The 16,674-nt window shown below is 41.7% G+C and overlaps 2 protein-coding genes and 1 long non-coding RNA gene across 3 annotated transcripts in view; 2 read left to right on the forward strand and 1 right to left on the reverse strand.

Moving 5' to 3' along the window:
- The window catches only part of LOC114644573 (butyrophilin subfamily 1 member A1-like), a 133,272-nt gene extending 131,746 nt beyond the window's left edge, over window positions 1-1,526 (forward strand). Inside the window, exons 11-12 of the mRNA XM_051925874.1 lie at window positions 892-957; window positions 1,044-1,526. Coding sequence (XP_051781834.1) covers window positions 892-957; window positions 1,044-1,378 — 401 coding nt within the window. The 3' untranslated portion in view covers window positions 1,379-1,526. The remainder of the gene's footprint in view (window positions 1-891; window positions 958-1,043) is intronic.
- LOC114643553 (protein NLRC5-like) overlaps window positions 1-16,674 on the forward strand; it is a 5,922,889-nt gene that overhangs the window by 2,182,571 nt on the left and 3,723,644 nt on the right. The gene's annotated exons all lie outside the window — the stretch shown is intronic.
- The window catches only part of LOC127527384 (uncharacterized), a 902,058-nt gene that overhangs the window by 782,195 nt on the left and 103,189 nt on the right, over window positions 1-16,674 (reverse strand). The window lies entirely within an intron of this gene.

Genomic DNA, 16,674 nt, shown 5'->3' on the forward strand with positions numbered 1-16,674 from the left:
TTTGCTGCATTTCTCAGTCCATAATCAGCACACTATGCATAGCTGGACGTTATGATGGTTACATGACAAGAGATGACACATTTAACATCAATTAAATGTGACATTAAGGACATGACGTGTGCGCATGCAGAAAAACACATTGTGGTTCAGTATCTCCTCTGGATTTACTTTGGTTTCTTGTAGCTCGTTGTTGTACTTTTCTGATTGAACTAATGTTTAGTGTGCTAACCTTTTCAAACTGCTTTGGCTCTTCTCCTGCTAAAGCCCAAATAACGGTGCCCTTGATCTTGTTCACTGTACAGACTGTCTAAGTGGTGCAGCTTATTAGCTTCTTTCAAATACAATATGGCAGACCCCACTCCTGCACCCAGCCACACAAGAACATTTTGGTGTCTGCAGTTCAGAGTTTGCTTGTTCTCCCTGTGCTCACATGTTTTCCTCCGGATGCTCCAGTTTCTACCCACAGTCCAAAGACACGCAGGTCAGGAGGATTCCCATTGTTAAATTAGTGTGTGTGTTTGGGTGCTAACCTTACAATGGACTGGCACCATGCCCAGTTGTTGTTCCTGCCTTTACACCCAGTGATTACCAGGAGAGGCTCCAGCTGCCCCACAACCCAGGCCTGGATAAGCGGGTTAAGAAAATTGATGGATGGAATGATGAATGGTTGGATTAGTGGATCATAAGCATGTGGGAGAAAAACAGGAGCACAGAGAGGAAGACCAACAAAGACACAAGGAGAGACCCCCCACAGAGAGTGGGCACAACTTGGACTCTGACGTCTGTAGGCAGCAGTGCACACAAACTCTAAATGATTTTCTTCTTTAAGGATGTGAAGCCCCCCTGAGAACTTCTGATGCGCATGTTTATCTCCTCTGTGTTTATCCTCAGGACCAGACCTCTTGAAGGAGATCCAGGCCAGCGCCCAGTCACCTCCCCTTGAGCCTCATATTAAAGGTAAGTGATCCTCATGTCTCTGGTCAGTTGCTCCTCCACTCCTCTGCTCATTCTGTCACCTTACTTGTTCTCATTTTGACTTTCAGACCTCCATGAGACACACAGACTCACCGTGTCTGAATCCACAAGACCCCTGGATGATCAGCGCCCATCTGGAGACCCACTCACTAGGGCAATGGGCCTTGAGACTCAATACACGGAGCTGATGATCATCAAACAGGACATTAAAGATGAACTGGCAAAGGATGGGAAGACTCAGGAAAGACTTGAGGAAGAGGGAGCAACAAAGAACTGTGAGCGAGTCTGGACTGAGCATCTGTTTAAGAGAAGACCTAAAAGTAAAACACCCCCCCAAACTCATAGTGGTCAATGCGGTGGCAGGCATTGGGAAGACCACCATGGTCCAGAAGATCATGTCTGACTGGGCCAGAGGCACTCAGTACCAGAGGTTTGCATTTGTATTCCTGTTTAAATTCAGGGAGCTCAACCTCCTGGACAATGAGTCACAGATGTCTCTGACCGCACTGATTGAAAGGCGCTATAAACATCTCACTCATGACAAACTAATAGAAATCCTGCAGAAACCTGAATCTCTGCTCTTCATACTCGATGGACTGGAGGAATACAAACACAGACTGGACTTCACAGACAGTCAGCTCTGCTCAGACCCAGATGATGAAGTGCTTGTCCACATCCTGGTCACCAGTCTGGTCAGTCAAACATTACTGAAGGGCTGCTCAGTCCTGATAACAAGCAGACCAACAGCTGTGGGGTCTCTGGACATGGAGAGAGTTGATGGATTTGTAGAAGTGGTAGGATTCTTCCCTGAACAAAGACTGATGTACTTTAAGAAGTTCTTTGGTGACTCTGATGTGGGCACCGAGGGTTTTCAGTGCATGAAGGGTAACACCATCTTGTACTCCATGTGCGTCAGCCCCTCGTACTGCTGGATTATCTGCTCTGCACTGAAGAGGCACTTCATGACACCTGAAGAAGAGCGAGGAGCTGCCCCCAGAACTGTCACTGAGATCTTTGTGATGTTCCTTTATAACATCCTGACCAATCACAGACAAGAAGATGATGACCAAAGGAGGATTCTGATCACATTGGGAAAGATGGCTTATTATGGGGTGGACAACAGGACTCATGTGTTTAATAAGAAACAGGAGATGTCCACCTTTGGTCTCCAGTCAGTCCTGTCCTCTTCATTCCTCTCTGGGTTTCTGCACAGACAAAGCACTCAGAAGCACACGACATACACCTTCTACCACTTCACCCTGCAGGAGTTCATGGCCGCCTGCTCCTTCTACCTCGATCCATCAGGGGGTGTCGAGGAGCTGCTGAAGAAGCGAGACTCATGTAAAGATGGGCGATTTGAGATTGTCACTCGATTCCTGGCAGGACTGGCTTGGTGTCCTGTGCTTAAAACACTGGAAGGAATCCTGGGGGAGTTTGAGGGGAAGACCACACAGCGGATACAGGAGTGGGTGAGGCAGAAAGCTAAACAGGCACTACAAGGGGGAGATAAAAGTGAAGCTCTGCGAGTTTGTCACTGGCTCTATGAGACTCAGAATGAGGAGGTGATCAGAGACGCCACTGGGAAGGACTTAGAGATGGATTTTAGATATATGACCTTATCTGCTCTGGACTGTGCTGTGCTGGCCTCTGTCATTATCTGCTGTGGAGAACTTAAAGAACTTGACCTGTCATACACACCTCTGACCCCTGAGTGCATCAGGAGACTGGCAAAGGGGCTCAGCTGCTGCAATACAGTCTGGTGAGTGATGCGACTTTGATGAGTTCAGTTTGATCTGTAAGTGATGGCACTTTATGTAAATGAGAGTCACTGGGGGGGGGGGCACTGAGCTCCACTGTCATAGGAACTTCTAATAAACCTCACTCAACAGGAAGTGATGTCACACTGTTAATGACATGCTAACTATGCTGCCTGGTTTTCCGTGACCCATTAAAACACACTTGACCTTACAGTGTCATCGCTGTGTCAGACTCTTCTGGTCATTAAAGCAGACACTGAGGGGACACCACTAGGGTCAACAAGCAGACTGAACTCTGTTTCATAACTCATTGATTACTCTGAGCTGATGACTGATCTGTAATTAAACTGTGCCACTACCTTGATGCTAAGGTAGACCCCTGCTCAGACTGTAGTTGGCGTCATTAAGACCATGTCTGTAGTCTGGTGTGACGTTCTGGTCACAGCAGAGGAGAGCAGCACAAGTGCATCATGGGATTGAAGGGCTTGTGTGACTGTGACAGGCTCAGGGAGTTCAGCCTCTTGAGTCTCAAGCAGAAGACGCTGAGTGCGGACCTCATGGGGGTCTTCTGAATTCTCAAAGGTGTCCATCACTCTGATTCAGTTAAACTCTGACTGTGTGTGTGAATTGCGTCTTCTGTTTTTATATCGAGTGTCGTGTTTTCAGTGAATCTCACAAAACCTTTTCTTTTACTTTTTCTTCTTCTTTGCTAACTGTACTCCCCTCAGCTCTGTGGCCATTGTTTAAAAGCTTTGTGACATAAATTGACTTTTTCTCCATTTATTTATCTGTCTGCTTGAAATGTTTTGTCTTCTTTGTGTTTCCAAGGTGGTGGTGATGAAGTTTCTGGAAGTCCACCCTGGTGGTCTCCATGTGTGTTTTCTCAGTGGTCCTGCCGGTGCTCACAGCTGTGTATGTTTTTGGTAGAATTCAAAGCTGCACATAATCCTGACTGCCCTGCTCCTTCCATATTGTTGTAACTGAGTTTGTGCAGAAAACACGAATATGAAACTCCTCAAATCAGTGAAATGGACAGAAACGTCAGGGCAGCCCAAGACCACCAAAGTGCCTCAATTTACACTCAGTGTCCTGGGGACTCGTCTTCATGAGGTGGAGTGCTGAACTGATGGGGTTCTGCTGCTCATCGTGTTTTATTTTTACAGATTTCTGTCATTCATTGTGTGGGGTATCTGAGGCTGAGGTGGACAGAGGGGTCTCTACATGTATGTGGTGGGCTGAAGGGCTGAGGGAGGAATGTGCATTGATGGAATGGCCAGCAGGTGGTTTGGGGGGCATCAGGCAGGCAGCTCATAAAGCTTTTATTTCTGTGGAGCTGTTGGTGGGTTAGGGTTTCAGGATCTTTAGTCCAAAACAGAATGTTGGGACCCCGGTGTAGTGAATGAAATGTGAGCTCCTGCTGCAGGTCTTTGCCTGGTGGACATGGCCGCAGGTAGTTGTGTTTGTATCAGATTTACGTTGTTTGCCCCTCTTAATATGTTTTCTGTCCATTTGTACTCCTGCGCCCTTTCAAACATCTTTAGTTCTGATCCAACTCCATGACTTCACAGATTATGGACCTGCGCTCAGTGGTCCACTGGTGTCCATGCTGGGTGACCTCGGCCTAAACAACATGGCAACGATCAGTGCCTGACCACTAAAAGACATTCCTGTTATAGCACCAGATACAAGGCGCCCACCTGAATAGGTGACACCTGTTCGTCCCCGTCACTTGGACCCTCTATGTGTGACGCTGGTCTTTCTCCTGTGTCTCTGATCACCTGTGCCATGTAATTCAGTTACAAATGTTTAAATGAGCTGAACTGGTCAACCCTCTGGCAGCCTTTAAGATCACGCCCTTTGACGCTGGGTTCATTCGTGTGATTCAGACTTTCTATTCTAACATGGCGGCTCTCGTCTTATCTCATCCTTACGTTTCTCCCTCCTTTCAGATCTAAAGGGGCTTTTGACATGGCTGCCCTCCTTCTCTTCTCGTTTAGATCAAGGTGTCAAATTCAAGTTTATTGAGGGCCAAACATAACACTCTCTGCACCTACTGGGGAGCCGCAATCAGAGGGGGATTTAGTGGTCAGGGGGCTCTTTGCGGAGGCCTTTCTAGGGTCCCATTATTTTACCAAAAAACAGAATTGATTTTAACAGACTCAGAAATAAAAGGACACTGCAGCCAAGCAAAGTCACTGGAGACTTGAAATGTAATGTGGGATTTGTGTCACTCGAGTGTGGGGGTCCTCAAACTCAGTCTGGGCACCACAGAAAAGGAGAGCAAAAATATAAGAAATAGTGACATTGACTTTGATAAGAAAATAACTTAATACAAGTGACGTCATCTGACCAAACAGCAAAATTATTTTACTTAAAATGAAATTCTAAGATACGTTAGTTTAGTCTGCAAATAAGAAAGCTGTGATGCACTGACATTGATCTGTGCCTGACAAGACTTCAAATCTTAGATCTAGAAATTTGAGATACTTATCTTGTTTTAAAAGTCATTTACTAGTTTCTATCTTTGAACTCATGGGATATTCTTTAACTGATTACGAGTGTGTCCTTTATGCCCCCATTAGCCAGGAAATCCTAAAATGGCGTCATTAACTGGTAAAACGAGTCACAGCAGGTAGAGTGACCATTTGTGTCATTGTCTTTCACAAAATAGAAACTTCTTTCAAGATTCAGTGACACAAACTCAAGTTCAATTACTTGATTTTAGGACGACACACAAGGCATATTTAAAAATAAAATACATTTTTATTCAGTGGCAATGGCCCATGGAAATTTAAATTAGCAAACTTTGCTTGAAATAAACCTAAAAGAGGATAAACAAGTCACACAGTCACAATTCTACTTATTTGTAATTACAAATTAATTGTGTGTACAAGGGTAAGACAAATGGTCACTTTGTTTTATTTAGCACTTTTATCTTTTCCTGTATTGTTCAGATGAAGGCCATAATTAAAACAGCTACACGTGCCATCCTGTATTTGCTCTTGAGAAGAGAATTTTTACAAAATTGGCCTCTTGAACTTGGACCTCCATTCAGTATTTGGGTGTCAAAAACCAAAAACATTTCAGGCTGCCGACGATTTAAAAAATTAAAATAATCACAAACCAAACAACAGAAGACACAATAAAACACAATTTCACCAATTCAAACTTTCTATACCCCAGAACTCTGTAGATAAACCAACAGCCAAATGCCAAGAGCCCTTTGAGCAGTGAGATATCAGTGTAAAGACTTTCTGTATTATTATTATTAAGAACATAGCCATCAGAAATTGTGCCCACTGTGTTTCGTGTCCAACAAACAATCTCCTGTCAGTTAATGACATTTGTTTAGTAACATGTGAGGTGTTTGTCATAAAGAGCACCAGGAGGATCTCTCTTTGAATCAGTGACAGTCGTTCAGCCACACAACTATGTGACATGGAGGACATAAGAAGATGCCATCAGGTAGAAGGTAGCACCTCATTTATGGACATTGTTACTGGTACTTCACAACAACAACATTTATTTCTAGAGCACATTTTTATACAAATGCTGGAGCTCAAAGTGCTTTACATGATGAAGAAAGAGAAAAAAGATAAAATAAATAAGAATTAAAATAAGGGAACACTAATTAACATAGAATAAGAGTAAGGTTCGATGGTCAGGGATGACAGAAAAAACAAAAAAATAAACTTCAGATGGCTGTAGAAATGAATAAAATCTGCAGGGGGCCACAAGACCACCCGGCCGGCCCCCTCTAGACATTCTACCTAATATCAATGACCTCAAGCAGTCCTCATTGTATTCGGGGTTCACATGGAAGAACTTGATGATGGCGGTCATGTGGACTTCTGGTCTTTAATCCATCAATGTAAGGACATCACGGTGCTTCACCAATAGCCAGTGGGCAGTTTAAATAACTCACAAGCAACACTTGGTCAGAAAGAAGACATTTCTGAAGGCAAACGTCAGGGTCTTCTACTGTCTGAAAGGAAAAAAAAGGTAAATAATAATTGAACACCAATAGACATCACCTGACTTTTTAGTTGACAGTTTCATTTCAAGATAATAAACTTTTTAACACATCACATCTCAAGGACCTCAAGTCAAAGCCTCACTCGCATGTCAAAGTTTCTTTGTAGGGGCAGCTGGTGACAGAAACAGCAATGGCAGCGATGGTCTCAGTAACTGCTGAGGACCAAATAATGAGAACAGAAGTAATGGAAGGCCAGAGCTGAGCTCATTTAGTGTCATGGCTGATCTCAGCAGATTCTTCCATGTCTCATAAAACTGAACCTTTTGACAAAACTCCTTCCATCTTTTCTTTCCTTCTCCGATGTGCTGCTTGTTCTCCTTGTCCACAATGTGATTAAAGTTCATCCATAACCTGAAGAACACCTACAGGAATATCCAGACACACAACAAACATTTAAATGTAATCATTAAAGCATACATTCTCACCTATCATATATTTTCCACTTTTCTTTTCTTCAGTTAATGATGGGCTTCAATTTCCTTTGTTTTTAAAGCGTATCTCTCAGGTTCTTCATCTTTGGTGGTCCTCAGGATTTAGACCACACTGCAGCCTGATGTGTCATATAAAAGACCCTGGCTGGAAAATAACAAGACACCCGAGTTTAGACCAATTTAAATTAGCAACTTCATATGCTGTAACCTGAACAAGACATGAAAAACATTCATGTTTCATAACTAGGCTTGCCTCATGATAACTCATTTCAGGCTGAATTGCTTGCCAGACCGTTTTTCTCCTAACAAAGTTATCGGTGCCATGGAGAAAATGTCCTAAATCATCACAGGTGAGGATATTCAGCAAGACGTCTCTCATATTGTCAGCAAGTCTCAGACCTGACATGACGTCATCAGTGTGACTGAGAGCTGGCAGAATGCACAGCCGTCAGACCAGGAGACAGAAGCTGTGCTGCTTTGTGACAAATTGACTGGTCAGCAGATTGGACACACGTTACTGGAGCTGACGTTTAAAATGTTTGAGTGGCTCCATAGGGGAGGTGATGCAATAAATATTATATTATAAAACATTATAAACACATGTTTACAAAAATGTGACCTTTTACATGTCATTGTTTGAAACACAAGTAAACAAGCAAAGGAAGTTGTTCAGGAGATGCTGAGCAGCTTTAGGTTTGGTAAGCCAAATTAACATTTGAAGAAATCTCAAATCAGATAACTAAAGTCACTTCAAGATACCAATGTTAGGATCAATGAAATACATATTCAGAAATGTTAAGGTTACTTCCTCTGCATTTCAAGATATCTCAAACTGACTGTACATACTTGAAGGTGTCAGAAGTTCATTTCAGACTCCTCAAATGGCCTAATATTTTTTTTTTCAGATTTCTGGAAATGCATTTCAGCTCTTTGAAAATGAATAAACGGCCATCTGAGATATCTGGAAAGTCACTGGCAATAACTTTAACTGTATTTCGTAAAATGATATTCTGATAACTTTAAATAACATGGAATTTTTAAAGATATCTTATAATACATTTAAGGTACCTTGAAATAAAATCGACATATATTAAAATATCTTGTAAGTTATCTGAAAAGAGAAGAGAAATTTAAAATATCAGGAAGTCAGTTTGAGATATCTGGAAAAATATATAGTTGCTTTTATAATTCACTTTAATAGTTTAAAATGGATATCTAAAATATACTTTAAGATATTTCTAAATATTATGTCAGCCTATCGTACTACTCGAGACGTTAAGCTCACATTAAACTACAGTCGTTCACTCGCTGTGGGCACATTTGCTTGCCTACACTTTAATGGCCACTAATCGCATCCTCCAGTTTGTTCTTGTGTTTTGTCCACCTCTTGACATACACGGTAAGCAGGTCTGCGTGAAAATTCCTTCAGTATTAACATTGGTGCGTAACAAGGCAAAATACATACTATACCACCCCCCCCCACCCCCCACCCCCCTCCCCCTTAAAAGAGAAGTGCACGCTTTGTTCAGCACAAGAACAATAAATCCAAGCTAAAGCCATCTTCTTTGGAGACAGTAAACTTCTGTCCCGTTCTTGAGGATGAGTCTTATAAATCCAGACAGTGAGGAGGTCGTTTATGTCGAGCAGGATAACAACGTTCAGTGTAAGCGTCTGTTGAAAGGGAAATCATTGAGGGAGACGTCAAAGATTTTCTAGCTGACTCTTCCTCATTCTCAGATGGAGCTGATGAAGTTTCTGTTACCTCCATTGTTGGTACTTTTTACAGGCCACTGCTGTCAGAATTCATTTCAGCACAATCCAAGTCTAGCAGCTCAGTTAATGCTGGTGATCCCTGCTACAGGTGATCCACATGTCTTCACCAGACAGTCTTCATCATCAGTGTGGACAGTGTATGAGATGGTTCTGCTCTGACTGATTACAGTGGCAGGACCCCATTTGGCTTTGTGGTTAAAAACTCGAGCCAATGTGGTATCATCAGGATGAAACACTCCATCCTTCTCTTTCTTGTCTTGATGTTCAGTTTGATTTTGTTGATGATGATGTGCCACTTGTTTTGTTTCTGGTGGCTTTAGTAACTGAAAAGTTGGATAAAGTTGTCTCTTCGTCATTAGGATGGCAGGTGTAGCTGTAGTGATGTTCTCTTAATTCTGATAAGATAGTAAGAACTGATTTAAGTGAGTACAAAGAGGGCCTTCGTCTTGTGATGCTTTCAGTGTTTGCTTCACTGTCTGGACGAACCTTTCTGCTAACCTGAGCAGTGTGGGGTAGAGCGAATGTGCAAAACTCCATCGGGCTGTAGGAAAATGGCAAATTCCTGTGACACGCACTGAGGACTGTCACTCACAAGCTGCTCTGGGGAGCAAGAAAGACAAAATAATTCCTTTAACCTTTCAGTTGTTTTAACAGCAGTTGTTGAGTGCATAATAGAAACCTCTGACCACTTACTGTAGGCACCCACAACCACCAGGAGCATCTTTTCTTCAAAGGGGCCTGCGAAGTCCACATGGATACACAGCCAGGCCTTTTCAGGCCAGTCCCATGGGTGAAGTGATGCCTGTTGTGAGGCATTTCTAATCTTCTGACATGAAGCACATGCCTCGGCCCTCTCCTCAATATGTTCATCTAATCCTGGCCACCTAAAGTAACTCCTCGCAATATTCTTCATGCTGGCAACACCATCATCACTTGCATGCAGCTGCTGGATGAAAGGTTTTCTCAGTGGTGGAGGGATGAGGACACAGCGACCCCAAAGAAGACCACCAGCCAGCACAGACAGGTCACTTTTTCTAGAAATGTAGGATTTTAGTTCCGGTGAGGTGCTAAGGCTTTTACCAGTAAGAACCCTTATTGTTACTTTAGCCAGTATTGGATCATTCTGAGTGAATCAATTTACTTGACTTGAGGTCACAGGTCTCCCATTTGCTTCATCCATCTGCAGTCTCTCTGAACAGGTAACTGGCAGTGATAAACGTGAGTGTCCATCTGCATCAGAATACAACTCAGACTTGTGATGTTTGATATCATAGGTATGGGCCGATAGCAGCAATGCCCATCTTTACTATCTGCTAGCCGATAGAGATGGTGTACCAGTATGAGGCCCAAAGATGGTAGTAAGGGCTCGATGATCAGTAAGAAGGGGACATTTTTCTCCCAAACAGGTACTGATGAAATTAGCGAATTCCAAAAATGATTCCCAGTGCTTCCCTCCCAATTTGTGTGTAATTACTTTCAGTTTTATTCAAGGTATGTAAAGCAAAAGCAATTGGGTTCTCCACACTGGAGGACATAATGTGTGAAATCACCATACCGACTCCATATGGAGAAGCAACACAGGCCAGCTGCAAAGTGTGTAAGGACATCAGATCTTATAAGAGCGTCATTAGCTTTGGTTAAAGTTTTCCCACATTCTTCAGTCCACTTATACAGTAAGCATTGTTTTGATACAATGGCTACAAAAGGGTTACTTAATTTGGAATAAATATTCCATGATAGTCCCAGAAACAAACCTAATTAGCTTACATTCTGAGGAGCAGGAGTGTCAACGATTGCCTTAACTTTTCAGGGTGCCTTGTGCAGTCTTGCGTGTCATTGTTATGTTATGTTATGTTATGTTATGGTGTCAATTACATGTCCCAGATATTCTATAGAAGACTTGACTCTTTCAAACCTTCAGGCCATATTCTTTTAAGTGCTGAAGGGTGGTGTCCAAGTGTTTAAGGTGTTCTTCTTCATCCCTTCCAGTCACAATGATGTCATCCAAATAACACTGGACCCTTGGAAGTCCACTTAAAATTTGGTCCATTGCTGTTTGGAACAGAGCTGGAGCCGAGGGGATTCCAAATGATAGACAGAACTAACAGGAGAGGCCCTTAGGACTCACAATAATTAACAATTCTTTAGACTTTGACTCAACATGTATTTGGAGATATGTCTAGGACAGGCCTATTTTGATGAATTTCTGTCCACCAGCAAGACCAGCAAACAGATCATCTATTTGTGAAAGTGGGTACTATTCTACTGACACTTTAAAATCCTTGCATACAAAAAATGATCCATACTTTTTTATCATGGGTACAATAAGAGATACCGATTCACTAAACTCACGGGTTGCAGAACACCAGACTTAATTAAGGAATCCAATTCAGCTTCAGTCTCTGGTCAAACAGCATAAGGAGTTGGCCGGACCTTCAGAAGTTTTGGTTGACTGTCAGGTTTAGTGGTAAGTCTGGCAGTGATGCCCTTCATGCTCCCCAGCTCACCACAAAACAACTCAGCATGTCCATTAAGGACTGCAGCAAATTGTGTTTCCCCTCTGAGCAGCATACACACATTTGGCCAATCCAATGTGATTTTATTTCACCATCATCTTCCCAATAATGACGGGTAATCTCCTTCCACTACATAAAGTGCTAAAGTGGCTCCCTGTCACTTTTATCATCCCTCTCACATTCACAGGTTCACCTTTGTATGTTTTTAGCACTGGAAAGTGTCTCAGGAGTTTACAGTACATCTCATCTGACACAAGAGAGACAGCTGCCCCTGAGTCCATCTTCTTGTCCTTCCTAGAATGGACATTCCTGATATCAGTGTGAGTCACTTTCAAGACTCAAAATATTCAAAACACTTCATCTTCGGCGGAGTCACTTTCCAGTTGTTTCTAATTCTTGAGGCTGCAGTGAGTAAACATCTTTTTTCTTTTGTCTAAAGCCTGACTTTTTGCTGTCCTTTGCTAGCATGGACTGACAGACCCATTTGCGGTTTGTAAATGGGATAGGCATGCAGTTTTATGACCATTTAGAAATGGTTCAATTGTATGAGCAAACTTAAAGAATGAAACAAGATGAAAGCCATAAATTGAATTTTCTTTAAACAAATTATTTCCTTTACTTTGCAATATCTTTTTCTTCTCCATTTTTGTGTGAACTGTTTTACTTTGAACTTTTACTAATGCTTTTAAAATGGAGATATTTGGTCTGTTTCAACGTGTCACACTATTGTTAGAATCCTATGAAGTAAACTACTGTAAAGCTGCAGAACTTTAGTAATTTTAAGTAAACGCAGCTACACTGTCTATAATTACTCTCTGTAGCTTTCTTGCATTTACATGCTCTCTCAGTGTGACCCTTTTTGCCACAATTCCTGCAGTCCTGGAGTCTTATATATAAACTCACAAAAATGTTGCGTACGCCCGTTTCCACACTCACATTGTGAAGTATAAAAAGTAAATTTGCCATAAACACACACACATTCTCACAGCAGCACAATGCATTGTGTAGGCACGTTTTCTACTTGGTTTTGTAAATTGGCGGCACCCAGCATCAAAGCAATGCTACTGTTCCTGTGTGGTTTCCCTTTCTTTTTTTAGATTCACATCCCTGATACAGGCTTTATGAAATACACCGAAATTAACCGCAAATCATTTATAAATTTAAGGCATCTGATTGTAATCAAACTGTAACAATATAATGGTCCGCGGAATGGCCAAACTCTCCCAAATATCACAGCTGCTTTAGCGTTGTTACTCTCAGTGCACCACTGAGTATTTATATCATTGTATCTGAGTGTGCAATCACAGCTCTACTGCAGCTGATCGGAAAGCAATATGGCAAATAGTGTCGAGAGCAGGGAGAATTATTGGGATACAGCATCTAGCACTCGCTGCCTCAGCCATGCACACAGTCTATTTGAACTGCACCCATATGGAAAACACTTCGTTTAACAGAGACAGTACTACTGCAATAAATTATTTCATCGAGGGTCACACACGTCCCAGGAAGCATCTTGAGGGAGGCAGGAACAATCTCTGGAAGGGGTGCCAGCTCGTCACTAAGACTGCACCACCATGACTAGAGAATCCATTCCCGGATGGGTTTATCCATTCCCAGGAATTTGGGAATCCCGCATGTCATTCCCGGGAATCCCGGGCTCCCAGGAATGACACAGTGCACGGGCATCTTACATGTGAACGGTTTTAGAACGAGCAACACTTATTTTTAATAAAACTACTGCAATATGTTGACACCAGTAAAAGACTAACCTTAACTACAAGCAGTTCATGCTGTCATATAAGTACATGTATCTAGTTAGTTGCGGTAATAAGAGCGTAGAAAGCACAACGTGTCGAGCGTGCGGTCATCCAGGCGAGAGCACACCTTCATGCAGAGTATGCCAGCCGCTGAGAAAGCACGCTCTGCATCCACTGAAGTAGGCGGCACAGTCATCAGATACTGACACACTTTTTCTAAACAATTCCCACGTTTGCCATTGCTCTGAAACACCGCCATTTCAGCTTTTACTGAAACATCCAGTTTCTTGTCATCATTCTGTGATGGCAAGCTTCTTAGCACAGATAATGCGGATACAACAGATTGACGCATTGCAATTTCAAGTTGCTGTTTAACGTTGTCAACAGCACAGATGTCAATGAACTCTGCCCCGTCCCGGCATTCGTGAGCTGCAGAGCGCAGACACCTCCCAGTCCACTGTGCTCAGTCAGCCAGGAGACTAACTGCTGGTGGTCTGTTGTTGACTGAATTAATTGGCAACACACTACACCGTGGGCCAAAAAAACGTGCCACTTAATTATTTTCAACTATAACTCTTATTTCTTGATTGATTTTTACACGCTATATATGCGAGTTTGGACTTTACCATTTTCCCGGGAATTACAGCAGTTTCATTTCTGGGAATGTGAGAATGAAAAATGTTCAATTACCGGGAGCCCGGAAATGGATTCCCTAACTATGACCTTATGTTTAATATATGCTTTAATTGCTATCATAACGACAATGATAACAAGTGTACATCTTAGTATTTAAATTGTTCAGAAAGCTGTAATATCATGAATGTAATGTATTCTGTGTCCTGTTGGCGTAAGAGAAAGCCTGTTCATAGAACACATAGAATACAAAGCATTTTAAGATTAAGTTTATGACGTTGTACTTCAATGACAAAATAAACTACGAAATTAAAGTGGACATTTCAACCTTTTCTTCCCACTGTGTCCCTATTTTGATTTTCTTTTCTCTGTACCCAAATGTGCTTCCATATGACAATGAGACAGTTGGATACGACTTGCCTTTTCACAGCAACTTTGATATCTGACCACTTCTTTTTTATTTCGGGCACTGTGTGACTTTCTGAACTTGAACTTTTGTGTATACAGAGTATATCCGCCACTCTGTATCACTTGATCAACTTCCTTTTGTTGTTTATACCACTGTTTAAGCCAACAAATAGTATGTTTTTCCCTGCCTCCACTTGGTATTTGCTGAAATAGTTTTTTTCATGTGCTTTTGCCATTGTCTTTTAACCAGACACTGAATGTAAGGTGATGTTTGTATTGGTTTGCATATTAAAAAAAATATGCAAAATTATGGGAGGAGTTGGGGTGGGATGGCAGGCACATGCACATGAGTTAATTTTCACACTGACTGGGATTTATGTAGCAGAAGTGCGTGGAAGTTGGCTTACGCATGGTTTTGTGTATTTGAATTTTTTTGTGCATACGCACTTTTCCGCTTTTGTCCATACGCCATGTTTTAGTGTGAATTCTATGCATAGCTTTATGTATGAGGTCCCTGGTCTTTAAACCTACAGTCTGGAGCTAAATGACCTTGTTTGCCATAACGATAGCAGGACCCTCTACCAACCTCCTTGCTCTTTAAATTTACTTGATGAATTGGCCCAGATATGCTCAGCTGCTGACCCTCTTTAGTGCCATTTCCATGTACACACTGATTTCAATTGCCTTTGCATGGGTTATGCCACTTTCTGTCAGAAGCCGTTTATTTTATGGCTTCACATCTTAGTACATATATCAGCCTGTCACGGATTGTGTCATTGAGCACCTCTTTGAATTCACAGTGTTGTAATTATGCCTTCTTTTTTTCTGATTTCACCTCTGTTTATTAATGGAGTAATATTCGTTGCTCCTTTGCATAATAATGACTTTCTGAACGGCTTTGCTGTTTTTCTTACACACTTATCTACTGTTTCATCAAACATAACACTTCTGGGGGATTTCAATATACATATGGATAATATCAATGTCCCTCTTACTAGAGACTTTACATCTTGCCTTGAGAGTTTGGGATTCCAGCAGCACACTGATGTTCCCACTCATTCTAAAGGACATATCTTGGACTTGATTTGCTGTTCTGGAGTTACTCGCTTGATTGTAATGCAGATGAACTCCCCGTAACTTATCATTTTCTTATTTCCTTCAATGTTAAACTTGCACTTTCCAATACTAAGCTTTCCTGTCTCATGTCTATCTGTAATATTAAGAATATTAACTTAGACTCTCTTTCCTCTAGTATTGATACCCTTATGGACATTGATAATTTATCCACTCCTGAAGAACTGGTCTCACACTATAACACTGGACTAAATGGTATTCTTAACTCTCTCACTCCATTAAAAACTAGATCTGTTTCTTTCTCTTTTTCTGCTCCCTGGTTCACTCCTGAACTTCAGCTTTTGAAAGCCAAAGGCCGGCAACTTGAACAGTTGTATAAAAAAACTGGACTCTTTGTTCACAAAGAGATGTACAAAAACCATATACTTTATTACAAGGACTGTATTGCCCAAACTAAATCTAACTATTATACTCACATTACTTCTTCCAATGAAGACAACACCAAGTCATTGTTTTCACTACTTAATAATATCACACAACCCCCTGATTTTTTACCTTCTCACTTTTACTCAACTTATTTTTGCACTTCCCTTATGTCCTTTTTTAATGAAGAAGTCCAGAAGATACATCAGTCTCTCTGTACAGATTCCTCCAGTACTTCATTTGAATTTCACCCACCAACTCACTCATTCTCCTCTTTTCAGTTTCCTACTTTCTCAGAAATCTCAGATCTTGTCTATAAGTCTAAGCCATCCAGCTGTCCACTGGACCCCCTCCCTACAGCTCTGGTCAAAGCCTTCCTCCCCTCTCTGGTCCCCCTTATCTCTGCTATAATTCACTCTTCTCTCACTGCTGGTACTGTCCCTTCATCTTTTAAAACTGCTGCAATAACCCCAATTCTGAAAAAAACCTGGTGCTGATCCGACTAATTTCAATAATTTTCATCCTATTTCTAATCTACCCTTCATTTCCAAAATTCTTGAAAAAATAGTAGCTATTCAACTTCATTCTCATTTATCTCAAAATAATCTGTATGAACAGTTCCAGTCTGGTTTTTGTCCCCTCCACAGTACAGAAACGGCACTTACTGTATAAAAATTACTAATGACCTCCTGATGGCAGCTGATTCTGGTTTAATTCCTATTCTCATCCTCCTTGATCTGAGTGCGGCCTTTGACACTATTTGTCACATGATTCTTCTCAATAGATTATCTTCGATTGGCATTACCCACACTCCACTAGACTGGTTCACATCCTACCTCTCAGGCCGCACTCAGTTTGTTCAGCTTAAAACTTTCACATCCCAACCCACTG

Source organism: Erpetoichthys calabaricus, chromosome 4, assembly GCF_900747795.2.
Source record: "Erpetoichthys calabaricus chromosome 4, fErpCal1.3, whole genome shotgun sequence".
NCBI lineage: Eukaryota > Metazoa > Chordata > Cladistia > Polypteriformes > Polypteridae > Erpetoichthys > Erpetoichthys calabaricus.